The sequence below is a fragment of the Cnephaeus nilssonii genome, assembly GCF_951640355.1.
Source record: "Cnephaeus nilssonii genome assembly, chromosome: 4".
In the NCBI taxonomy this organism is placed as follows: Eukaryota; Metazoa; Chordata; class Mammalia; order Chiroptera; family Vespertilionidae; genus Cnephaeus; species Cnephaeus nilssonii.
In genome coordinates, this window is record NC_137075.1 from 66,083,551 (window position 1) to 66,108,408 (window position 24,858).

A 24,858-nucleotide genomic window follows, 5' to 3' on the forward strand; every position below is an offset into this window, starting at 1 on the left:
GCTCCCGCCTCTACCCCACCCTCAGCAACTCCTTACCTCGGGCCCCGGCATGCGAAGCGTCCCACGGCACCCCGTTTGGCCCAGTAGAGCGACCCCTGACTTTGCTCAGGGGATGTGGAGACCTCGGCCATCACGGAAGATCCCACTACCCCACCAAACCAGCACCCCGTGTTCCTAAGAGACGCAAGCCAATAAGGCTCACACGCACACCCATTTTTATTAGCATTCCCTGTGATGGAGTTTGCATCAACTCTAACGTGCAATGTGTGTTTGTAAATTTGTGCCCCAGCCAGAGTTAGGCAAAGCGCCCCGTTTGCGTCCGAGACTCTGGGTTCGTGGAGCCCTCGCGCCACCCGCCCGTGGTTTGTGTAACCGTGTGTTGGGTGTGTGCGCGCGCGTGTGCTCGCTCGCATCCGTGCCCGCGGCGCAACGCGAGCCCGAGAGCGGGCGGTGGGGGCAGTCAGGCCCGGGGCGGGGGTGCCGGGGCGAGCACGGGGCGGGGGCCGGGGTTCGGCCCGCCCCGGGAGCCGGCCCCTCGGAGCCGCGGGCCCTGCAATGGGACGTGTTCTCCTTTAAGAGTTAAGAAACTTGAAACCTTGTTTGCGCAACAATCAGCGCCGCGGAGCCGCCAAAGTGTCTAGACTGGCATATGATGGGAGGCAGCCAATGACTCCGCGGCGCTCCTCCGGGGGCCCTCAGTGTGCGTTTGAGGAGAACAAAAAAGAGAGAGAGCCGAGCGGGGGAGCGAGCGAGGGAGCCGAGCCGAGAGAAAGAGCCGCCGGGCGCTGCCTCGCTGGACTTCGCTGGGACCGCGGGGCCACCGGGAGGCACTTTTTGTGGAGGGGGGAGGGGGAGCGACCTCTGCAGCCGCGGCGCCCGGGGCGTCCGAGCGCCGTGTGGGGTGGGCTGCGACCTCTGCCTCGGTGGATTGCATTTTTAATTAAGGATTCCCAGCAGCTCTTTGGGATTTTTACAGTTTCCACTCATGTGTTGACACTCGCGTTTGGGAGAAACTCTAAGTGCATCTAGCGCCTGGGACCTGAGACGGAGTTGGCCTTTCGTGCATGCAATTCCAGGGATTTTGGGTTTGTTTGGGGTTTCTTTTTCTTCCATTTTTTTTCTTTTTGCAGGGAGTAAGACGAAAACAGAGTATCAACAAGCCTGCCTTTCGGATCCTGCAGGAAAAGCCCATGTAGTTAAGGGCTTGGGTTTTACAGGCAGGGCTTCCCAGGCACATTTGGGGGGTTCGGCGCGAGCGCTTTGTGCTCATGGACCAGCCGCGCAACTTTTGAAGGCTCGCCGGCCCATGCGGGGACTTTTTGGCGGCGTGCCGCCTGCGGTCCCCCTCAAGCGCCGGGGCTGGAGTTGCTGAGCAACCCGGCCACCGGGGTCCATGTAGCCGCTGGCCGGGCGCAGACTTCGGCTCGGCGTGCGCGTGTTCCTCGCCGGCCCACCCCGGCGAGCTCCCTCATGTTGCAGCCCTGCGGCGCCCCTTCGACGACAGGCTGTGCGCGGTCTGCACGGCGCCCGGCGGCGGTGCTTCATGTGGGGCTGCGGCCCGCGCAGCCGGCGCCTCGCTGAGGGAACGGACCCGCGGTAACCGGAGACCGCCTCCCTCCCACCCCCGGCGCCAAAGGATATCGTATGTTCAGGTCCAAACGCTCGGGGCTGGTGCGGCGACTTTGGCGAAGTCGTGTGGTCCCCGACCGGGAGGAAGGCGGCGGCAGCGGCGGCGGCGGCGGCGACGAGGATGGGAGCTTGGGCAGCCAAGCTGAGCCGGCCCCGCGGGCACGAGAAGGCGGAGGCTGCGGCCGCTCGGAAGTCCGCCCGGTAGCCCCGCGGCGGCCCCGGGACGCGGTGGGACAGCGAGGCGCCCAGGGCGCGGTGAGGCGCCGGCGCGCGGGGGGCCCCCCGAGGCCCATGTCGGAGCCGGGGGCCGGCGCTGGCGGTTTCCCGCTGGACGTGGCGGAACCGGGAGGCCCGGGCTGGCTGCCCGAAAGTGACTGTGAGACGGTGACTTGCTGCCTCTTCTCGGAGCGGGACGCTGCGGGCGCGCCCCGGGACGCCAGCGACCCCCTGCCCGGGGCGGCCCTGGAGCCGGTGGGCGGCGGGCGGAGTCGCGAAGCCCGCTCCCGGCTGCTGCTGTTGGAGCAGGAACTCAAGACGGTCACGTACTCGCTCCTGAAGCGGCTCAAGGAGCGCTCGCTGGACACGCTGCTGGAGGCGGTGGAGTCCCGCGGTGGCGTGCCGGGCGGCTGCGTGCTGGTGCCGCGCGCCGACCTCCGCCTGGGCGGCCAGCCTGCGCCACCGCAGCTGCTGCTCGGCCGCCTCTTCCGCTGGCCTGACCTGCAGCACGCGGTGGAGCTGAAGCCCCTGTGCGGCTGCCACAGCTTCGCTGCCGCCGCCGACGGCCCCACGGTGTGCTGCAATCCCTACCACTTCAGCCGGCTCTGCGGGCCAGGTGAGCGCGCTGCACCGGGCGAGGGACGGGCTTGGGCTCGGGGTCCCCCTCCGGTCCCCTTCCGTGGCCTTTTTATATCGGACACCTCGGGTGGGCAGAGCTCCGGTGCTCCCGTGGGTGCCCCTGGGTGGTGGGAGCTTCAGTGGAGGCGCCTCACCTTGGTCCTGCCGGGGAGGGGATCTGGGCACACACATCAAATGGCAGCTTCATCAAGGCACCAGCAAACTTAGAAAGGGTCACGGTGGAGTTTTCTTTATGTAGCTTCAGGCTCCAACTTTACAGGGAGAAGGTAGGCCCTAGGAGAAGCCAAAGATTGCGATGCGGCCCCTCATTTACCCCCAGTTTGTGCTCAGGCTGAAGCATTTGTGTGCATACGCCTATACCTAAGCTGTACTTTCTTACAACCAAGTGCAAGTATATGTTGTGAAATTGGGTGTAGACAATTCGTGACTTGAGTCAAATTGTTTGTAAATTGTCCCATTTGTTCCTTTGTATACTTTGGAGCAAAGCTTTTTCAGGGTAACCCCTCTCAAAGTGGATACCGCCCTCTTGACCTGATTGCTCCCAGCACCCCTTGGGTGTTAAATGTGAGGGCCCTCCATCATCATCATTCTCATTTCTGTGTCCAGCTTTTGTGTCCAGTTGAGGGTCCTGGGGGCATTTATGAGCAGGTGAAGCCAGGTATTTTATTACATCTGAGGAGTGCTCCCTGTCTTTGTTCTCTTCCTGGGACTTCCCGCACTCACATACCATCCCCAGCCCAGCTTACCTGAGGATGCCCTGGGTGCTTTAGCAGAGGTGAGGACAGGTGGAAGTTCTTAGCAGGTCAGAAGCTTGCAGGAACACACATTTTAACCTGTAGCATCTTTGAGGTGTATGCATTTTAGGTGGCTTTGGAGGTTCGGCAGGGGTGTGCCTATCAAAGAGTTAATAGGCTGTTGGATGTTGGAGGGCTCTGAGTTTCTCCAGTCTGGTCCCTCTGGAGCCAGTGAGCACCCAGCCTGAGGGTCCATAGAGGGTCAGATCACAGGTCTCCTGACTCCCAATGTGTAAGGGGGGGGGGGAGGGTGGGCCTATGAGTGTGCCTGGGGGTAGTGGCTGGAGGGGAAAGGAAGGTGCCTCGTGGTTTACTGAAGGGGGTTGTGGGGAAAGGCAGCACTGACCGGGCTGCCCTGTTGCCCACATGGGTTGTCATTCCAGGCCTGATGGAGGAGCTTTGACTGTCCCTGACCTGTGGCTCACGGCTTTCTGTGCCCCTTGTTCCTCTTTCTCACAGCATCCCCTGGAAGTGGCTTCCTCCCTTCTGCTAGCCTCTCTCCTCTCTGCCTCTGGGAAGGGGTCCCTCTCTGGTCATTATTGTTTAGTGGGAGATAACTGGTGGGCCCACTCTGCTATTTTAGAAAGTCCTGGCAGGTATTTTCTCTCTCACCATGGCAGTCTGCCATCACATATTTGTTGAGCACTTATTCTGTGCCAGGCACAGTGCTGGATGCAGTAGCAGAGAGAGTGGAAATATGACTAGGATCCCTGCCCTCAAGAAATACAGTCTTCCAGGGGAGTTGGGGTGGAGATGGGGGAAGAAGGGCCAGGTCAGGGGTGTGAACGCTCAGAGCACTATGGGGTGTGTATGTAACAGGGTCACCTCCAGGAGCTCCATAGTCCTAACCTGGAGCAGGCCTTGGAGAGTGGGTAAGGGGCGGTGGGCGTTGAGTAGGAGGAGAGGGGCAGCTGAGAGTCAAGATGCCAGCCAGGCAAGCTCAGGTGTGTGGGTGGGAAGGTGGGGAGTGAAAAAGCTGGAGACAACAGAGAGGACCCACCCTTACCAAGGATGATGGGTGGGTTGTCCCTACTCCTTGTCTGAGAAGTCATCTTGGGCGTTGATTCGAGTTTGGTGGACTTGGGCAGGTACACGTTGAGGGACAAACTGCAGTGGGATGGTGCTTAACCACAGACTTGGTTCTAGGCTCGGCTTGGCCAGTAACAGGACTTGACCTTGGATGAGTAACCTACCCTCCTCGTCCCTACTGGTCAGTGGGGGTGGCTCCAGGAATATTCTCCACATCTAATTCTAGACTAAGCACTGGCATTTGACTCCCTTCCTGCTCCCAGAAGGAGGCACTATTGCAGGGGCTATGTCTATTCTTTCTCTTCCCCAACCCAAGGGGCTCCCCCTTTTAAGCCTTCCTGGGGGCTTTTGGGAGGACTGATGGTCTTGGAAGAGTTTCTGGTGGACCCTGTTGCTTCATTCCCCTGCCTAATGGCATGGGCCGTGGAGTCTGGGACTGAGAACTGGGGAACCCTTTGCTGCCCACCCCACCCCCACCAGCTGGCCGCCAGCCTGGCTCCCAGAGCTGGGCGGGTGCATAGCTGGAGCTCAGTCGTGCGAGTCCTGATAAGGAGACTGCTCCTTCCAGGGCTCTGGGGGAGAGGGCTGGGGCACTGGAGCAGACAGACGGCTAGAGAGTACACCGGAACACCCAGCAGGCCAACTGAGGGGCACCCATCTGGTGCCAGTCACGTCAGTGCCCCCTAATCCAAACAGGGATCCCCAGTGACAGGAAGTCCCTTTCTGGGCAGTGCAGACCCTTGCTGCTCAGAGCAAACCTTGTTCCATCCGGAACTTGCTTTGGCGCATTGGGGCCAGTTCTCTTTGGGTGTCTTCCCATCTGTAAAGTGGTAAGGGTAGACAGAAGCCCTGAGGTCTGACGGGCAGATTTCAGGTGACACTGGCCTACCTCCCCTGCCCTGCCCTGCCCTGCCCTCTCCCTCTCCCTCATGGCTTGTCTCAGAAAGGGGGTTCCCTCTGCCCAGCTCTGGTGCTTCCCCATCCCCCGTGGGAGTCAATCCCTAGCACTCCCTCCCTCTTGTGTGTCTTTTGTGTGTCTTTCTGTCCAGGGAAAAGCCAGTTCACTGAGCTTGGTGCCTATGTGGACGGAAATGTGGAGAAATACTTTAATCACAGTTCCAACCTGTGTTTATAGAGCTCCTTTCTCCTGCAAGTATCCATTAACTTTGGAATAAATCTCCTGCTCTTTGCTTCACCACTTTTTTTTTTCTGTAATTATATTCAGTAAATTACTATTATCCAAATTGCGCCAGGGAAAGAGACAGCGAGAGAGAGAGAACTTCTAAACGACTGTAGGAGGCCGCCTAGGAAAACACAGGGTTCCCAGGCCAGGACTATAGGAATTAGAATGGGCTAGAAAGTTTTCCTTTTATTTGGCCTGGCATTATCCCTTTGAAATGAGATCAATTTCAAGTTGGGCTTCCAAGCCCCCGCCCCACCCCTCTGGCCTGCCCGCCCTGCTCCTTGGAGCTCCTCCTTGGAGGTGAGGAAGGGGTGATAATGTGCAGTTTGCCTCTTGCTGGCGCCAGCCGGCCGAGCTGTTTATCTGGCTGCCGGGGGAATCTGGGCAATTAGGCTCCGCCGGCCTTAAAGTGCCAGGAGCTCCCTTTTTGTGTCTCCCACCCTGGGGCTTGGGGTTGAGCCTAAGGCTTCTGGGGGAGACTACCTCCCCATCCTCGGCCACCACTTGGTAAGGTGGAAGCTGGGAGGCTCAGGGAGGTCTATGGAGCCTTTCCTAAGCAAGAGGCTGAGCTGCAAGGATGGGGGTGGGAAGTAGTGCCCCAAACGGAAACTTGACCAGCCACTGAGAGAGGCTGTGAACTCTTCCGGCTTTAGAATTAGATAGATACCCAAAGGCCAGGTATCCTCTGGGGACTAACCAGAGGCAGTCTGGGCTGAGCTGAGTTGAGCATTAGTCTTCTGGTACTTGGGGCCCCTGGCTGACTGCTCTCTCACTTCTGGAGGAAGTTGGAGGAGATTCCTGAAGTTGATGCCTGAGGCTAGATGTCTGAGGGAACTGCAGTTTCTGATCTTTCTGCCTCTTTCTCCTCCCTCTCATTTTCTCTCTTTCCCATTTTCTCCCTCCCTCCTCCATGTTCATTTCTTGCATATGGGTCTGCAGGACTCTAAAAGTTACTATTTTTAAATAACACAACTTTTGCAAGCATTAAGCTTCTAAGAAGGGAGTGAACAGAGGGTCTGAGGGCAGCTCACACCTTTCTTATCTAACCTTTTGTTTTATATATCAAGTGTTTGACCTGAGTGCCCACCTTGCTCACCTGATTTAATGTCCTGGAGCTCCATTCTCCCAGATCCATGGGCCCTGGATATATGGAAGTGGAGGTGCCAGTTAAAGGTTACCCAGGCCTGGCTGGTGTGGCTCAGTGGTTCAGTCCTATGAACCAGGAGGTCACAGTTTGATTCCCAGTCAGGGCACATGACAGGGTTTCGGGCTCCATCCCCCCCAGTAGGGGGCGTGAAGGAGGAACCTGATCAATGATTCCCTCTCGTCAGTGATGTTTTTGTCTCTCCCTTCCTCTCTGAAATCAATAAAAAAAATATTTTTTTTGAAAAGGTTACCCAGTATTGTTCATAGCATTATTCATAATAGCCCAAAAGTGCAAACAGCCCAAATGTCCATTAGCTGATGAATGGATGAACAAAATATGATATAGCCAATGGAATGTCATACAATGGAATATCATTCAGCCATAAAAAAATAATGATATGCTACAACATGAATGAACCTTGAACACATATCCTAAGTGAAAGAAGCCAAGACACAAAAGGTCATACATTTGTGTGAAATGGCCAGAATAGGCAAACCCCTAAAGAGAGGAAGTAGATTATTTTGATTGCCTGGCATTTAGAGTTTGGGGGTGATGAAAATGTTCTATAATTAGGTAGTGGTGTTGGTCTCACAACTCTGAGTATATTAAAAATCACTAACTTGTATACTTCAAAAGAGTGAACCTTAAGAGTATGGATGATAATTCAATTTTTCAAGAAAAGGTAACTTGATACTGGTCCCCAACTGGCCTCCCCTTTTGTTTAATTGAAAGAGTAACTTGTACTTTTCTATGTGGCCTTGGGCTGGTCCTTTATCTTGCTGGATCTCAGTTGCCCCATCATTTAAAAGAAGTTGAGTTGGGTGAACTCCAAGAAGTTGAGTAAGGCAAACCTCTGACATTCTAATTCCTCCTGCTGGGGGTGAAGTCTATAGGCCTTCGTACTTTTTCACTTGCCTCATATAGAAGTGAGTAACTAGCTTCCAGTCCCTACAGTGGTTACAGTTCTGTGCAAACTGCTTTGCTGGTGCAAATGGGGGCCTGGGAAAGTCTTTCCTGGGAGTTTTGCAGTTCCCTGCTAGCTGGTGTGTCTGACATTTCAGGTTTGTAGATGCTTTCTGTCTCACTCATGTCATTAGAACCCTGCCAGCTCAGGTGTGGCCATGGGTGGCAGGTGGCTCCTGCAAGAGACACTGAGGTTGATGACGGACAGTGGCTTGACTCTCACCACTGTCCACTGCTGCCAAGTTTCACTTTTGGGGGCATCTCTGAGGAAGGGGCAGCTGTACAGAGCCTCCCACCTTGTGTGGCCTGGGCCTCAGCCTTTCAGATTTTTGCCAAAGGAACCCTAACACAGTAATTGCAGTCCTTCTGATAAGTTAGTGGGGTAGTGTGGAAAGGGCCTGAGGCTGGGGGTCAGTAGACCTGGCTTTTGGCTCTGGCTCTGCAACCAGCTCCCTATCTGGCCCTGAGGGAGTCACTGCCACTGTCCAGGCCCCAGCCTGCTGTCCAGTGGGAGCACCGGCCTCATGTCTCCTTCCCCGTGGAACTCTGGCCCTACCTGCGTTTTGACTCTTGTCCTGAGAGGCTGGCTCTCACTCAGGTCTGGTCTCTAGCCCCTCCAAGTCCCGAGGACCAGTAGATGAGGTGACTCCTACTGAAGGCAAATAACTCCCCTCCTTGAGTCCTGGTTGGGGTCTCCCGTGATCACTTTGGCCCTTAAGTCCTCTTCATCCACACCTTTGTCCACTGATGCCCCCAACTTGACCATTATCCTCATAACTTGTCTTAGTCCACAGACGCTTACTGAGCACTTTGTCTGCGGATGATGTGACTTAGCTGGGATGAAGGGGTGGAAGATGGCGTGCCTTTTGGTTACCTGTCTCGTTGGGGTGTAAAGCAGAGTCAGCCTGGGCTCAAATCTTAGTTTTACCATGATTGGCTGGGGGACACTGGGCAAGTCCGTCTTCTCCTCTGTAAAATGGGAATATTGACCATTTTGTCTCTGAGAAAGGATAAAATAAAAATAAGTGCCCGATGAGGAACTTTATACCTCAGGTCCGAGAGAATAAAATACAATAAATGAAATTGAAAATGCCTGGCATGGAGGCACAGGGTAGGCTTTCAGCAAACGTTTGCTTCTCTCCCAGTAGCTACTCCATGTTTCACTTCTCCTTCTCCCTGAATACTGTCCACAAAAGATTCCCTGTTTCTAGACCTCAGAGCCTTCACTTTGTTGAAATAATTTCTGGCTGGAAAAGCCAGGGTGGGGAAGAGCTGAAGCGCATAGGGTGTATGGAGCAAAACAAATGCTCCTACAGCTAATTGTGCCTTATTATAATTACGAAAAACACTTATTACCCCTTGTGTCATTACTGATACCTGCCTAATAATAGTTATTACCACTTTACTACCACTGAGAGTTTGTTTTAGTTTGCGATTCGATGGTGTTTAGTTTCATTTAGGGAAAATGAAGGGTCATTTCATTCATGCAAATTGTTACTTAGTTTAGCAAATTGTTACTTCCCCTAAAGCAAAAGGCTAAGGAATTCTTCTGAAGACAAAGTATATGTTTTTAAGGAGGAGTATTTTAGGCAAATGAAAGGAAACCAAAAGAAAAATACCGTAGACAATAAGGAATCACACAGGGCCTGAGCTGGAAGGCAGTAGAGAGCTTGTGTCCCACCCCTTTGCTAAGTGGGGGGACTGAGGCCGAGGGCTGGCAGTGACTGGTTTAAGGTCTCACATCTAGGTAACTGAGTTTGGCTTCTCGGGTCCCATCCAGTCTTGCCCTCCTTGCCACAAAGAATGCTACTTCTAATGCAGCTTGTTGGGAAACGAGCTTCTATGTCTGAGTCTCTGCACTCAGACTCAATTCTGATTAGAGTTGCCAAATTTAGCAAATAAAATTACAGAATGCCAATTAAGTTTGAATTTCAGGTAAACAACACATACCTTTTTAGTATAAGTATGTCCCAAATATTGTGAGGGACATACTTATACCAGAAGCTATGCCACGGAAATCCAAAATTCAAATTTACCTGAGCAGCATCTGGTATTTTATCACGCAGCCCTGGCTCTGGCTTTTCCCTGCACCTGTGTTTCTCATTACAATAATAACAGTTAAGTGTTTGTGGAGGTATTTTTCTACAGTACCAAGAGTTGTGCTAAGCGTTTTATATACATTATCTTCTTTCACCCACCTGGAAAACCTGGGAGGTCCATATGATTATTGTCACCGTTTTATTTATTTTTATTCTTAAGAAATGTTTTCTTATTGGTTGATTTTCTTTTCTTTCTTTCTTTTTTTTTTAGAGAGAGAGGAAGGGAGAGGGAGAGAGAAACATCAGTTGGCTGCCTCTTGCATGCCTCCTAATGGGGATCAATCCTGCGATCCTGCAACCCGGGCATGTGCCCTGACTGGGAAATGAACCAGCAACCTTTTGGTGCACAGGACCATGCCTAACCAACTGAGCCACACTGGCCAGGGCTAGTGTCACCATTTTAGAGCCGAGGAAACAGGCTCAGAGAAGTGAAGTAACCTGCCCAAGGTCGCACAGCCAAAGGTGGCAGAGCAGGGATTGACCCCAGGTCTGGACCCTATGCCTGGGCCTTACTGCTGAGCAGTGATGTTCCAGTGGATTTGGGCAGCAGAGGTGATGGGAGAAAAGGAGGGTTTCCTGTGTGCTGGGTTTATTACAGGAGGGAATCAATAATCAAAAGCTTATAGAAGAATCCCCAGTGTGACCTCTCCCACCCTGGCAGTGACATGCTGTCTCCTGTCTTCCAGAATCACCACCACCCCCCTACTCTCGGCTGTCTCCTCGCGACGAGTACAAGCCACTGGGTAAGTGTGTCCTCCTTCCGACCCTGGGGGAGGTGTGTCCGTCCCGGGTGCCCCTTCATTCCAGTGCCCAGCCTCCGAGCCCAAGGGCTGGAGGCGGGGGGAAAGCTGGCCTGGCTGCTTCTGAAATGGGGTGAAGTATTACAAACACACCCTCAGTGGGGCCGAAGCAGACAGCCTCTCCAGTGGGCTATTTACATCTTGAAATTCCTCCGCTCATCATTAACCTCTCTGTGACCTTTAAAAATGGGCTTGTGGGAGATGAATGGGTTTGGACTTAAGCATCTCATTGGAGGTGGGGTGGTATTTGTCTCTTTTCCTTTCTCTCCCTCCCCCAGTCTTAGATTATTCTCCGGTAGTGTGTATTAATTGTTACTATGACAAATAGGTTGAGCAAGAAGTCACTGTTGAGAGGAGCTGTAGGTTTTTCCCCTTTTGAAGCCAAAAAGTTTACCTGGGCAGGAACAACAGTTGGAAACGTTTAAGAAAGCATTTGCATTGGTACATAAAGCCCCTGACACGGTGGTCACGTCATTTTAGACAGGTCCCATTCAGAGGTAGAATGTGTTCTCTGCAAACCTTGGGGCTAGATGAGCAGCTTGTCTTCTGCGTAAATGTGTGTGGTTTTCAAAGTGGAGATGGCTTGTTTCCTGGCGCTGCTGTTTCCTCCAGTGGAGAATGCTAGTGGTGCGGTGAGTTAATTTGGCCTTAACAGCACCAGGAGAACAGCTTTGTGACCCAGACGGTTCCCATGGGACTTGGTTAGGCTGTAAAAGTCAGATGGCGTGGCAGTGATGCTAACACATTCCACCAAGTGACCACAAAAAGTGTGTTTTGTTTTGTTTTCGGTAAAGGCTCTTCTCAATAGCGTGTGTCAGCATTATCTGGGAGGTCCCTTCTAAGTGTCGTCGGCTCTCAGGCATCCAGCCCCGTTTTCCTTCCAGGCCCTCCTGTGGAGTCACAAGTGCCCACCAGGTCCCTCCAGGAGCTTGACCTCCTCTGTCCAGGAGGACGGAGGGTGTCCCATGATGGTGTGTGAGACAGAGGCTTAGCGATAGCAAGTTCCTCATTGTTTTTCTTGACAGATGGTCATCCCATGGATGGAGCAGCTTTATTTAGTTTTCTGGGGAACTGGAAAGGTCATCTGGTTGGACTCTGTCACTTCATAGATGGGGAAATAAAGTGAAGGATAGGGAGGGCCCCCCAGCTAACGAGCATCAACCCAGTGCCGCCCCCTTTTCAGCTCACCGGTTCCCCCTTCTTCCCTCACAGGCTTGTCTCAGCATTTCCTAAGTTAACATAATTGCACGAGTCACTTAGAAGGTCCCTAGTTTCATTAGAGAAAAAAACACACCCTCAAATGTTCTTAGTAAAGTAGTAAACTCAGTTTGAATGTCAAGGATCATTGCCCTGAGGAATTGTGGGTTAGCCTGGGATGAAGGACACCACTTAGCCCTGCAGAGTGACCATTTGGAAGTCAACAGGTGTCCTGGTTATTTTACGAATGGGACAACTGAGGCCTAGAGAGAGGAAGTGACACTTGCTGGTGGTCATATAGCTCAGGGGTCTGCAAACGACAGCTCACCATCTGTTTTTGTATGGCTTGCGAGCTGAGCATGGTTTTTACTTTCTTAGATGGTTAAAAAAATCAAAAGAAGAATAACATTTCATGACATGTGAAAATTGTATGAAATTCCAGTTTCAGTGTTTGTAATAAAGTTCTTCTGGAGCACAGCCACACTCACCCGTTTCCACATTGTCTGCGGCTGCCTCCACACTGCAGTGGCAGAGGTGAATAGTTGCAGCAGAGATTGTATGGCTTGCAGGTCTGAAAATACATACTATTGGGCCCTTTGTAGAAAAAGTTGGTGACCCCTGATTTTGCTAAGAGTAGAGGTGTGACTTGAATCTGGGGGTTCCGACTTCTAGCGGGGTCTGTCCTTGGGGCTGGAGCCGTGATGGAGATGGGGAGCGTTCTTTTTCTACAACAGCCCGAAGACACTTCAGACTTCTAGGGCCTCACTTAGAAGCACCAGATGTGAGGGTTTGCAGAGTGCATTATGGGGACTTACTAGCTGCAAAAGGTAGAAACTGCCTGTTGTTGTCACTCCTGGGAACCTCACAAAGCTGTCTGTGTTAGTTCCACAGGGTTCACTGAGAAATGGGGTTCAGCCTGTGATAATGAGACTCGGGGTGCTGCACACTTTGGGAACATTAAGTATTAAAAGGAACAATCTTTTAAGAAGATCCCACTGAGGCATTGAGGTTATTTTTATTTTTTTAAAGAGATTTTTCCATCTGTCCTTATTTTCCTCCAAATACATTTTACCAGCAGATACCTTTTTCGTGCCCTGATAAATAGTTCGAGTTATTTTTTGTATTATTTTCTTTTCCTTGCATTGTTGCTTTTTCATAAACAAAAAGTCAGTTCACTTCTAAGCCTCTGTGATCACATGATTCCAAAAACAAAATAAAACTCAGAACACCCAGTCAGCATCTGGCAAGTGGGAAATAAAAAAAAAGAGAGGCCAAATTGGTTAATGTTTCATCTTCCCGCTCTCCCAAGCCATGTGGTAAAAGGAAAAAAATAATCCTGCAGGATCGAATGGAATCCTAGCTAGCGAGGGCCTAGGCCCTGGGCTAACCGTTTGTCCTTAGGAATCCCTAGCTTGGGTGCCTCTCTTGAGCCAGGTGGGTCCAGCTGAACCACACCTGGGTTGTGCTGGGTGAGATGATGAAAGTGCTGCAGACCTCACAGGACATGCCTCTTCCGACTCCTGGACAGGCCTGTCCCTTACAGGGACCAATACCCCATCACTGGTAGCAGGAGGCACAGGCCCAGGAAAAATTTTCCAAGTCTGCCTGCCCCAAAAGGCATTGGCTTATTAAGCTAGCAGCTCAGTGTTCAAAAAAGTGCAAAAGATTTTCCTTTTCCCATCTAACGGCACTGCAGACAGGGGAAAACAAATAATGCACGCCATATGAAGTACTTAAAACTACTCACACAAAAATGAACACCTTAAAAAAAACACAGTCCAGGCATTGAAAGTCGCTCTGTGAGCAGGCTGGAATGTTAGGGAGTGGAGGAGGGGAGAGGAAAAAAACTTAATCTGGGAGCAAATGCTTGAGCCCTTAATTAGAGGGGTGTAAGCGGGACAGAGGGGGATGGCTGGTAACTTGTTAAAACAGTTTCCCCAGCTCCAGCGAGAGGAAGGAAGGAAGGAAGGAAGGAAGGAAGCAAGAAGGAACAACTTCAAGAATTTTAATGGTTGTAATTAAGTATAGCAACTATGAATTGTTTAGGGCTTAATTTAACCGTACCCAGGGAGGCTCCAAGTTGCTACTTGCTCAGTCCCCACAACTTGGGTTATTTCTGTGGTCGGAGCAGTTGCAACTTTTTCAGGTGCCAGGGCTGCAGTAGTCGGCATTTTCCAGAAGAATTCCAGGGCTGGCTGGCCTGGTCTCATACAAGTATGGGACAGCGTTACAGAGTGGCATCAGTGGGGAGGGACACCCTGCCCTTTGCAAGCACTTGCGTGCACACACGTGCACACAGATGCAGGAGAAAGCCGAAACGGCAGGCACACCCCAGAGCCAACTAAGTTTTCTTTCTCTTTCCTCCCGTAGATCTATCTGATTCCACATTGTCTTACACTGAAACGGAGGCCACCAACTCCCTCATCACTGCTCCGGGTGAATTCTCAGGTTGGCATTTATTTCTTTGCACGCTGCCGTTGTGTTGAACTTGACAGAGGGGGACAGATGGGAGCGGTGCTGGATGGAGGCCCTTTTGATATTCCCACTCCTTTTCTTTCCCCCTTTCCTCCCAACCCTTAGATGGGAAGACTGCCCATCTCTTCATCACTGGTGTTCTTGGGGTTAAGAATGAGACCTAAAGATGGTAACCTAAAATGTCTGTCGATCCACGTTTTACCCAATTGTCTCTACCTTGTCTTGTGGAAGTGAGTAAAGCCCAGTACAGCTCTTCATCTCTCATTTTAGCAAGGGATCTTGTTCTCCCAGCTGCTGTGAGGCAGCAAATGGATGTGTTTGTATACATTTCTCTTCATGGGTTTCTCCTTCCGTCCCCGCTCTGGGGAAGGAGCTATGTGAAGTGTCAGAAGAGGGGGAAATGGAATGGGTGGGACAAGCTTTCAGGAGGGTCTGGTAAGGAGGGCGTTTGCAGAGAGAACACTAGTTTGGAGCTCCCACCCCTTGCAATTAAGAGTTGGCCATAGGGACATTCCAAGAATGTCTGAATCAAGCTTTCCATGAGAAATAAGACGGTGGTGGTGACTTGGGGGCATAGAGGGCCAGGAGGGACTTGGGTACCAAGGTCTGTGGGACCCTTTGGGAAAATGGCAGGTGGTGCGCTGTGAGGACAGCTGGGCCTTGTGGCCTGGCCCTATGCTCCATGAGGTGACAGCCCCCCAGGCTGGAGCTGCATGGCTGGATCTTGGCTTGAGGGCTTCTGTCTGCATCTGAGCTGTCTTTCCTCTACCCCACGCCCAAGTCATAATAGCAACCACAGTGACCAGAGCTATTAAGTGTTTACTTTGGGCCACGGCCTGTACTTGGGCCCTTTACCTGTATCATCTCAGAATAGCAGTAAAGGAACTTGGCCAGGGGCACCTAATAGCAGAACCATTTGTCACTGTGCTCCTAACCACTGTTCTGTCTTGTCTCCCCCCTCCCCTGTTACCCGCCCCCCCCCCCCCCCCCCACTTTTCTGCATGTACCTCTGATAAACTGAATTTATACAAAGTTCTGCCTGTCATTCTTGCTGCATTCTCCCCATGACTCTACACGAAGCTGGCTGCCTGGCCACTTCCCATCCATTCTCTGTTCCATCACAACCATGGGAGATCACAAGACTACATCTGTTTCAAGGATAAAGAAACTAGAAGCTGGAGCAGGAAGTGACTTGTGGAGGGTCACATTCGTGGGACTCATGGCCCAGCTGGTACTGGGGACTAGGTCTTCTGGATCTTACTTGCCTTTTGGTTTCTGGTGGTCCCTCTAATGGGGTCACTTTGTTTTCTTCTCTGCCTTTTGGCCCTATTTGGTTATACTGCCTTTTCCTGAAAGACCTAACCAGATGAACACAAGGCGTAAACATTTTGGATGTTAGGGAGTGGAGGAGGGGGGAGAGATAAATCCATCTTCTTTCCTCTGTGACTGTGGGGATGAAAGCTACATATAATTCTGAAGATGAGGATTAAAAGTATGTCTGAATGCATGCTTCTGTGTCCCTGACAATCTTCAGAGTGTGTTTAATTTAGTGGATCACATTAGCATTGGTTGGATGGATAGGTAATTTTTTTGACTTCCCCCTACCCTCTATCATTAATGGTGGAAACTCCATTGTGTGAAAATGTGTTACAGTTTATGGTGTATTCATAGTCATAGTCTCTTTTTTAAAAAAAACTTATTTTGTTTGATTTCAGAAAGTAAGGGAGAGGGAGAGAGAGATAGAAACAAAAATAAGAATCATTAATCGGCTGCCTCCTGCAGGCCTCCTACTGGGGATCAGGCCCGCAACTCCGGCATGTGTTCTGACAGGAATCAAACCGTGATCTCTTGGTTCAGAGGTCAGTGCTCCACCACTGAACCAATGTGGCCAAACAGTCATAGTCTCTTGATTTCTGTCTTCTCAGAATGGGCCTGGTGTATGGCTCAGGCAGGAAGGAGCAGACTCCATAGCACCTGCTCGAGGCCCCTCACCCATCTGGTTTCCAGGAGAGAGCGCCTCTGGAGGCTGGGGGGGTCTTTGGAGACCCTGGGGCCATTGTGTTTGGCTGCCTTTGGGGTCCAGTGGGTCCCTGTTAGTTATCCCAGAGCAGTTTTTGGTCCTGGCCACTGAGAAGGCCCCTGCTGCTCTCTCCTGTGGGCCAGGACTTCATGGTTCTCAGGAGAAAATTTGGCATCCAGTGGCTTTGTAATTCTAAGGGGTGATGGAATTGGGGAGGAAGTTTGTGATATCTGATGGGGGAATGATTAAATGGGGTCTGATTGTGGTCATCCAGGCCCCTTCCAGGGACCACATGCATTTCCTCCTGCTCCAGGGTTTCACTTCACTCTTCAGCTTTTCCAGTTTACTTGTGCTGTGAGAGTCTGAGGACTAATGGCCTGGCACTGCCCTGCCTCCAGGGAGCTCACAGACTTGGGGCTGTGGTGGCTGTCACACTGAAGGACAGGCTCAGGTCGGGAAAAGGCCCAGAGCTGTGCTGGTCTCTGGATGATGAAGGCAGGAGTCATCCTGCAAAGATGGAATCCAGGGTTGTGCCCAAGGGCAGGGTGGGAGGTGAGGTGGGAAAGGTGAGGGGAAGAATGTGGGCCAGGGCCAGGGACAAGGTGTCTGATATTCAAGGACAGATAATACTGCTGTTGGTGACAACTGTTGACATTTATTGACACTCACTACTTAGCACTTTGCTAAGTGCTGATCATTCTTCATCTCTTTGACTCTGTCACAACTCAGATTTGATTCTCCCTATTTTATAGGTGAGGAAACTGAGGCTCATTGTTGGGCCAGCTGCCCAAATTCACAAATTTGTAAGTGGTAGATGTGGGATGGGAGCCTGAGCAGTGACTGCCCAGCTCTCCCATCCTGAGGGCCCTGCCTAGCATTCTACAGCAAGGGTTCCCGTCCCCTACTGGGAGTCACACCCGGGGTGGGGGGAGGGGGGTAATATAGAGTGGTCAAAGGAGCCTGGGGGCAGCCATTCCCAATTTAAGTACCAAGGATAGGGGTGAGGAGCTGGCTAGAGGCCGGGACTCTGTGCTCTTCAATGTCACCACCAGGCAAACCTTGCAGACCACCCAGAGAGCTGCCTCCGTCCCCTCAGCTGCCCAGCCCACTCTGTCTCCCTTTGTCCTGAGAGCCTGCCCCTTTTCAGTGCCTTGGGATGGGTGTCCTGCTGGAGTGGGGTGTTTGCAGTCCCACGATGGAGCTGCCCTTGTTTGTCTTGCACAATGACCATCCCAGCGCCTGGGTTGGGGCTGTCTATTTTTATCCAGTCCAAGGTCTCTGCTTCACTTTCCCGTCCTGTTGTTGAGGCCACTTTAGAAGGAATGGTGGGAATTTTGAGGCTCAGTCACAGCCAGGCAGGCATGAACGCATCAGTGGGGGGTGGGCAGGGCAGGGCTGGCAGACCGGAGACCGTCTTGTTTTAGCTCTCTGCTGAATGGTTGACACAATATTCTCATCTCATATCTACATCACCTCCAAATTTAAATCCTAGAGCCTTGACACTCTGGGCTCCTTGCCTAACTCCGGGCCTGGGGCGCTTTCCCCCTAACTGTCTAATGTCTCCTCCAGCCATCTTCCTCTCTGCAAAATCTCTACCCCTTTCCTATTTCCTTGATTTTAGTTTAGTTCCGGGAGGAAAAGCAAGATTAGCTAGTTAAATTCATACTAAGGTATAAGTGGCTGGTAGGCAACCCTTCTTAGTAATATAAAGGCAGAATATGCCGTGATTCAATGAATTACAGGATGAAGGGCCATGTGGGAATGGCCATTCTGAGGAGGAGGGCTGAGGGAAGAAGGCAGGTTCTCTCAGCTCTTCAGTGCTCTAGGTTAGAAAAACAGAAAGAGCAGAACACAAGGAGCTTTGTGCTCTGTGAGACAAGGAGCAGCCAGGCCAGGCTGGGTGCTGGGTGCTGAGTGAATGAGTTCTGGGTCCTTTAATGAGAGGCTGAGTAGTGGGGCTGCTTTAGAAGCTAGACCTGCCTGACTCCATGGAGGTGGTGCAGGCTTCTTCAGGATCCAGTGACTTATCACTGGTATCTTGTTCTAGTGCCTCTTGGGTGACAGTTCCGGGGCTTTATTAAGCACCCATTGTATGCCAGCCATGTTGTAAGCTGCCTGTCATGCGACTGGGCTGTCCCTTTTGCTGACCTAGGATGTGTGTACCGGATCTCAGTCCTTGCAGCATACTGGTTTCTTTAGAGCTGCACCAGTAAGGGCAAGCCCCTCATTTTAAAGAGAAGGCCTGGGGAAGAAAGAAACACGTGGAGAGTGGGGTCTCAGCTGTATTTCCTCCACCAGTCAGACTGTAAATTCCTTGAGGGCACAGATCCTTCTCTAGGATTCTTATATTTTGTAGGTTGGCAGAGTTTGGGAACAGAGGCTCAGAGAGGTTAGGAGAGTGGCTGAGGGCCACACAGCAAGCATAAGCAAGCAGAGCCAGTTTACAACCTAGGTGACTCCATGCTGCCCACCCACCTGCCACCTTTCCTCCCAGTGGTCCCTAAACAGGTACCTTTTGGAGTCGATGCTGTCTGATGTTCATCTTTAGTGCCTACAGGAGCTGGGAGAGGAGTGTTGAGCAGTATTGTCTCCTGCTGCTTCCTGATTCTACGGCCCAAGCATGCTCCCCTCAGATGCCCTCATCTAACAGGTCCTTGAGCTCTTCGTTCTCCAAAATGCTCAGTTCAGTTCAGTCAGTGTGTGCTGAGCCTCCATAGCAAGGTGGACTGAAGAGCATGGACTGTGCACCAGAGGGCCCTGAGTTCAAGTCCCAGTTGTGCCTTTTCCTGTTGTAGGACTTTGGGGCAGCCAGGCCCTGTGCTTAGGTCTGGGGGCACAGAGATACAAATTATGTCATCTCTGCCCTCAAGGTACTCACAGACAGGTAAAGACAAACAATAGTAATGAGAAGTAGTGTAGAAACGGTCCAGAGGAAAAAGGGATTAGTGATTGACTTGGTGTGGTAGGGAGGTAGTCCAGGAAGACTCCCTGGAAGAGATGATATCCAAGTTGGTTTTTACAGGATGAATAGGAGTCTACCAAAGAGACAAGGTTTGGGTGTGGGAGATGTTCCAGGTCCAAGAAATAGCACGTGCAAAGGCCTGGAGGTGTGAAGACAAGCCTGATGTTGAGAAGCCCAAGGATGTCAGATGGGCTGCAAAGCAAAGCATCAGGTGTTGATGGGAGACAAGGCAAGGGGAGGCCAGGGCCTGGGTAAATCTGTTAAAAACTGTAATACCCAGAGTGCACAGGTAAGTGTCCAGCTTGGTGAATATTTACAGACTGATCACACCCTGGACAACATTGCTGTGCATGACCATGCTCAATCCTGACACGTGAGAGTGCTCATTGCCTATGGGCCTAGGGCTGCTGCATGTCCAGTGAGTGGGCAGGGGGTAAAGTTTTAGCTAAAAAGAGGGTTTTGTTTGGTTTTGGAGGGCAAGAAGGATGTTTTTCCTGGAGTTTGGGCCATCTGGTGTCCTGACACAATTAGATGTGAACCTAGATCAGTCCCCCTGGGTTAAGAGCTGACCCTTGGGTATGGCCCATAGCCACTCACTCTACCCAAGTCAGGCTCCGGTCTAGAGGTGGTGGACCCTGAGCTCCTGGGCCAGGACCAGCTTGCAGCTTCCAATTCAGAAATGGCCTCAGACTCCTTGCCTTCTCTTGGGGTGGGGGTGGGGGAGAAGGAGCATTTGGAACTTGCATCAAGCCTCTGCCTTGCGTTTTTTAGCTTTGACCAACCAAAGGAAAAAAGAGCCTTCGTCCCTCCTTAAGACCTCCTGATATTTCACAAAGGGACCCATTCTTCCTGGGCCGGTTGTGTAAAGTTGGAGTAGAGGTGGTGAGGGGTGAAGGGCAGGAGTGACAAAGGTGACTTCAGCAGTCCTGGGAGGAACAGGTAGTGGTGGAGGGGTTCTGGGCAGCCTGGTTGGCCATGAAGCATACGGGGTTTACCACAAAGCTAGAGTGGGTTCCAGGCTTGGCTTTGCCTGTTCCCCTGCTGTGATCTCAGGTAAGCTCCTCACTCTCTAATCTCAGTTTGCTCAACTCTATGTGGGGGCCATTGGGTCACTGATCTCAGGGGCTCCTTGATGCTCATGTGTTCTAGGCAGAGGGTACCAGGTCCTGAGCCCTGAGGGGTTGTGTGGAGAATTGGGGCTTCTGGCCTACAGCATCTTAGCTTGTCGTCATTGTCCCAAAGCAAAACTAATGTCTGGGACAAGACCATGTGGAGGGAGGGGAGGATTGGTGTCCTGGATTTCCCCCTTTTCTGAAACACTAAAGCTTAGGAAATGGAGTGGGGGTACCCTGGACCGATGAAGAATCCAAGGCCCAGAGAGGGAGACGGACTTGGCAGAGGTCACCAGCTTTTACATCCTCTGGATCTCTGACAGAGACCCCAGGGCTTGTATGTTTCCTGACTATAGGCTTTGGGGTGACAGGTCCATGTATTGAACATTTGTTAAGAACCTACTGTATGCCAGTATCAGGTGATACAAAGTGAAGAACGCCTGGACCTTACCCTGGAGGAGCTGATGGTCTAGAAGGGGAAGTAGACAGCAAGCAAAGAATCGTGAGTGATTGTGTTAAATGCCGTGGAACTGTGGGCATGGTTTAGCATCAGCACAGAAATTAGAGCAGGGGACTCTGTTGGGGTGGGAATGGCAAGAAGACAACAGGGTACAGACAGCCTGTCAGATAGAAGGAACAGCTTATGCAGAAGGGCGGTGTGCGGTATCACCATGTGTTCTTAGTTAGTTTGTGGCTAGAAGGTTAATATGTGTGAGATGGGAGAACAGGAAAAGGTGAATCCAGAGAGCGTATTTTGAACTGGTTGGAATGGGCTGGATGAGAGGGACTGGTCCCTGGGGCCAGGGAGACTTTGGGATGTACTTGGTCCTGCAGGGCCTTGGACCTTGTCAGGCATCCAGCATAGGGCCTACTGCCTAGACAGAGGTCACTGTGGAATAAATAAATGACTTTTTGCCTGGGACAAAGGATCCTGCTCATAGGGTGGTTGCTGAGAGATCCAGAGAGAGAGAACATAGAAAGATAAAGACAGAAAGATCATAGCACATATTAAAGAATCATAACTAACACAGCTCTGAGCCAGATACTCTCTAAGTGCATGTCGTGCACGCATTCATTCATGGAATCCTCCACACAGCTCTTATGAAGTAGTTACTTTTTTAAAAAAGATTTTAAAAATTGATTTTTAGAGAGGAAGGGGGAGAGAGAGAGAGACCATCGGCTGCCTCTTGCATGCCCCTTGCCAGGGATGGAGCCAACAACCCAGGCATGTACCCTGACTGGGAATCGAACTGGCAACACCTTGGTGCCCAGGATGATGCCCAACCAACTGAACCACACCAGCCAGAACTGAAGTAACCACTTTTATTAGCCATGTTAGAGGAGAAGTAATTGAGGCCCAGAGAAGTTAAATAACTTGCCCAAGGTCACCCAGCTAGAAATCAGTAGGACTTGGATTAGAACCTAGTTAGTCTGGCCCCTATTGGGTTCCCTAGTGTCTGGCATGGTGCCCTCTATGTCCCCTGCAAGATGTAGGACTCACACAGTTCTGGCTCCTTGGGGGCTTCTGTGTCCCTGGTTACCCCAGATTCAGTATGTACACTTGTCACCAGGCCCCACAGCAGCTCTGTTCATAGGATGGTTGCTGGATGAATAAATGAATCACTTGTGAGATGGTGGGTGGGTGGGCTTCTGAGAGGGAGCTGTTGGGCTGAGGGGGAGCCTGTTCCTGTCCAGGGCTGCTCGACTCTGAGTTGGAGGCAGATGGCCCCTACACTTTGGGCGGCCTGCATCACGGGGGGAACCGGCAGGTTTTCTCAGGAGACCTGAAATTCCAGAAAATGCACTTGGTTGCATCCAGCCTAATCACAACCATCTGTCTGCCAGGCCCCATGGCTCGCCCTCCTCCTGTCTCTGCTGGCACGCTTTCCCGGGCGTCTGTAACAATCGGGAGCTGCGCTTGAAAGTTTCCTTGTCGGGGTAGAGCGGCTGTTGCCAAGAGCTTCTTCTTTGATGCAAAAAATATATCCCGAAGGTACTTTGTCAGATGTTTTTATATTAAACATTCTCCCTCCGTGGTCCTTGGCCGCCAAGGGAAGCAGAGATGCATGACTTTTCCAGTTGCCCTTGTGGAAAGAATTCCTGGTGTCCACAGGCCTTCCCTCACACACCCCCAAAAGTCAGGGCCTGGCACCCCCAGCCAGAGTGAGTCAGGCCTTGGGGGCTGGCACTTCTGTAAAGCAGGGGCTGCCGTGGCCTGAGGGACGGATGCTACCCTCAACCTGGGGTAGAATAGGTCTCAGGTCTGGAGCAGACACCCAAGCCACCATCTCAGACTGTAAAGTGAATCACTGCAGAGAGGAGAGGGTAGCTCAGAGATAGGAGCCCGGAAGCCATCCCGATCTCCCTGAGTGCCCAGGGTTGTGCCAGCACTGGGCAGAGCTGGGAGAGGTGGGCGCTGTCACACAGTCACGTGGCCTGAAATCAGGAGGGATTGGGCCAGGGGTCTCTGTGGCTCCTCAGCAGCCCTGGGAAGCAGCTAAGGGGAGGGGCTTTGCTAGCCAGATGTGATCCGTGGGGTATGTTGGGAGAGGGATGGAGGCAGAGTACAGCTGTTCTGGCTCACACTCCGGTTTCAGCCTTTTGGGCTGAATGGGGTGAAATGGGGCATCCAGCAGGCACCTTTGTAGACAGGCTGTCCGCATCAGCCATCAGGTTGTGTGAGCCCCAGGAAGTCCCCAACTGTCTCCCCTTCTGCCTGTCTTTACTCACCTCCTCAGCTCTCTGTCCACTGCTTCATGTCGGGCCCGGAGAGCCTACCTTTCTCAGCCTCTGTGCTGGGGCCCAGCCTTCCACTCAGTGACTGTGTGGTTTTCTGCCGACCACGTGTCAGCTCTGGGCCTTAGATTTTAGGTCCCTCCCAGGCCTGCCCGCAGGGTCACAGGAGAAGGGGGAACACTGTTGCCAAAACAAGGACTCCAGGTTGCTCTCTGAGGGCAGATGTTGGGAATGGGGCTGGGGATGCTTGACTCTGAGGGCAGGGCCAGGGTCTTCCCCACGTGGCGCCCAGCTCAGGGCCTGGTGTGCAGGGGATGTTGGGGTTGTGTTTGTGATTCGTAGAGAGGCCGCGGCTTCTCCATACCCTTGACTCTCAGCTCATGTTGTCTGTCTCAGGCTCAAGGAGACCCTGGTTTTTCAAGGTGGAGGAGCCCTATCTCCAGAGCCTCTGCTGCTATTTGACCCGAGAGAGGAGCTGAGGAGGGTAGAGAGGGCGCAGGTGTGAGGGACACGGACTCAGTCTCCTCCTACCAGGCTGCTCAGCTGTGGCTTAGCTGCCAGCCCCCTTCCTCACAGGGCAAAGGCTGGAGAGAACCCCAGGAGCTTCAAGCCTCTTAAGTCTCAAGGAGTGACACACCTGGGGGCCAGGAGACCCAGGTCCCAGTCCTGGCTCTGTCTCACGTCTTTTTGGTGATCTCAAATTGTTCCCACGCAGCTCCTCCATCTGTAAATGGGCCAGTCAGTCTCACTCATTTATCCTCAGCCCTAGGCACAGAGTCCCGTGAAGACTTTTTATTTATTTATTTTTCCGTGAAGACTTTTTAAATGGCTGAGACCCCATTCCAGAAGTGGTTGGGGAAGACTGGGATTCAGGATTTTAAAAATTTCCCCAAGTGATTCTAATATGCAGCCAAGGCTGAAAACACAGGTCTGAATAGACCTAGAACCTGGGACCTAGAGCATCCAGCCATCTTCCCCTCAAGGCAGGAGCCTTTTCTGTATCTGGGCCCCAGCCTGTACTTTGTCATTTCTGGGTACAGGCACACGTGGCATCTTAGAGCAGCCTGCTTTGTGAGCTGCCTGGCTCTGGTCCCTTCTGCTGTGATGTGTGTTCTGGGGTTTAGCGGTATGTGAGCACCAGTGAGGTCACATTGGACTGTCCCTCTGAGGGTCACCAGGTCCCTACATGTTTGATTCTTGCCACAACCTGGTGTTGTACTTGCAGTTTTCAGGTGAGAAAGCTCAGCCTGGAGGGTGGTAAAAGTGATTTTCAAAGACACTCGGTGGAAGGTGAGCGTGTGGAGATGTGGTTTTTGTCTTCGCAGGAAGGAGGGTTCTCTGTGATTGCTCTCGGAAGCTTGGCCAGCCCCACCTGAGCTCTTATGCCCTCCTTGTTATCTTGACACCTCCCTTGGGTCTCAATAGCTTTACTAAGAATTAAATGAGCCACTCAGCTCTGTCCAGACCTGCTTCTAGACCTCGGAGTAGTAGGGTGTGTAGTAAAAGGTACAGATGACAGGGGGATGCTGGGGATTCAAGACTCAGGGGTGAAAAGCCCAGGCTTTGGGGCCAGACAGACCTGTGGTCTAATTCACACAGCCTCCATTTTGCAGCCTCACTTCACCCCACTTCTGACAAGTGGGCTGGGCAACACCTCACGGTGCTTTGGAGATCCCATAAGTACCGTAGATAGCACAGTGCCTGGCACACACCCAGTTTTCAGTAGTTGGTAATTAAGTGAATTGGTAACCAAGTATTAGCATGAGGAAGAGAATGTCATGAAGGAGAAGATACGTTGGAATCTAATGTAACCCTAGAGCAGTGGTTGGCAAACTGCGGCTCGCGAGCCACATGTGG

The 24,858-nt window shown here is 52.0% G+C and overlaps 1 protein-coding gene across 2 annotated transcripts in view; it reads left to right on the forward strand.

Annotated features, from left to right (window-relative positions):
* Positions 1 to 318: 318 nt before the first annotated feature.
* SMAD6 (SMAD family member 6) overlaps positions 319 to 24,858 on the forward strand; it is an 80,718-nt gene continuing 56,178 nt past the window's right edge. The window contains exons 1-3 of one of the 2 annotated variants that reach the window (XM_079768651.1): positions 334 to 2,461; positions 10,386 to 10,442; positions 14,067 to 14,144. In XM_079768651.1, coding sequence (XP_079624777.1) covers positions 1,645 to 2,461; positions 10,386 to 10,442; positions 14,067 to 14,144 — 952 coding nt within the window. In that variant the 5' untranslated portion in view covers positions 334 to 1,644. Of the gene's footprint in view, positions 2,462 to 10,385; positions 10,443 to 14,066; positions 14,145 to 24,858 lie in introns of both variants that reach the window. The other variant, XM_079768652.1, reaches the window with a different exon arrangement.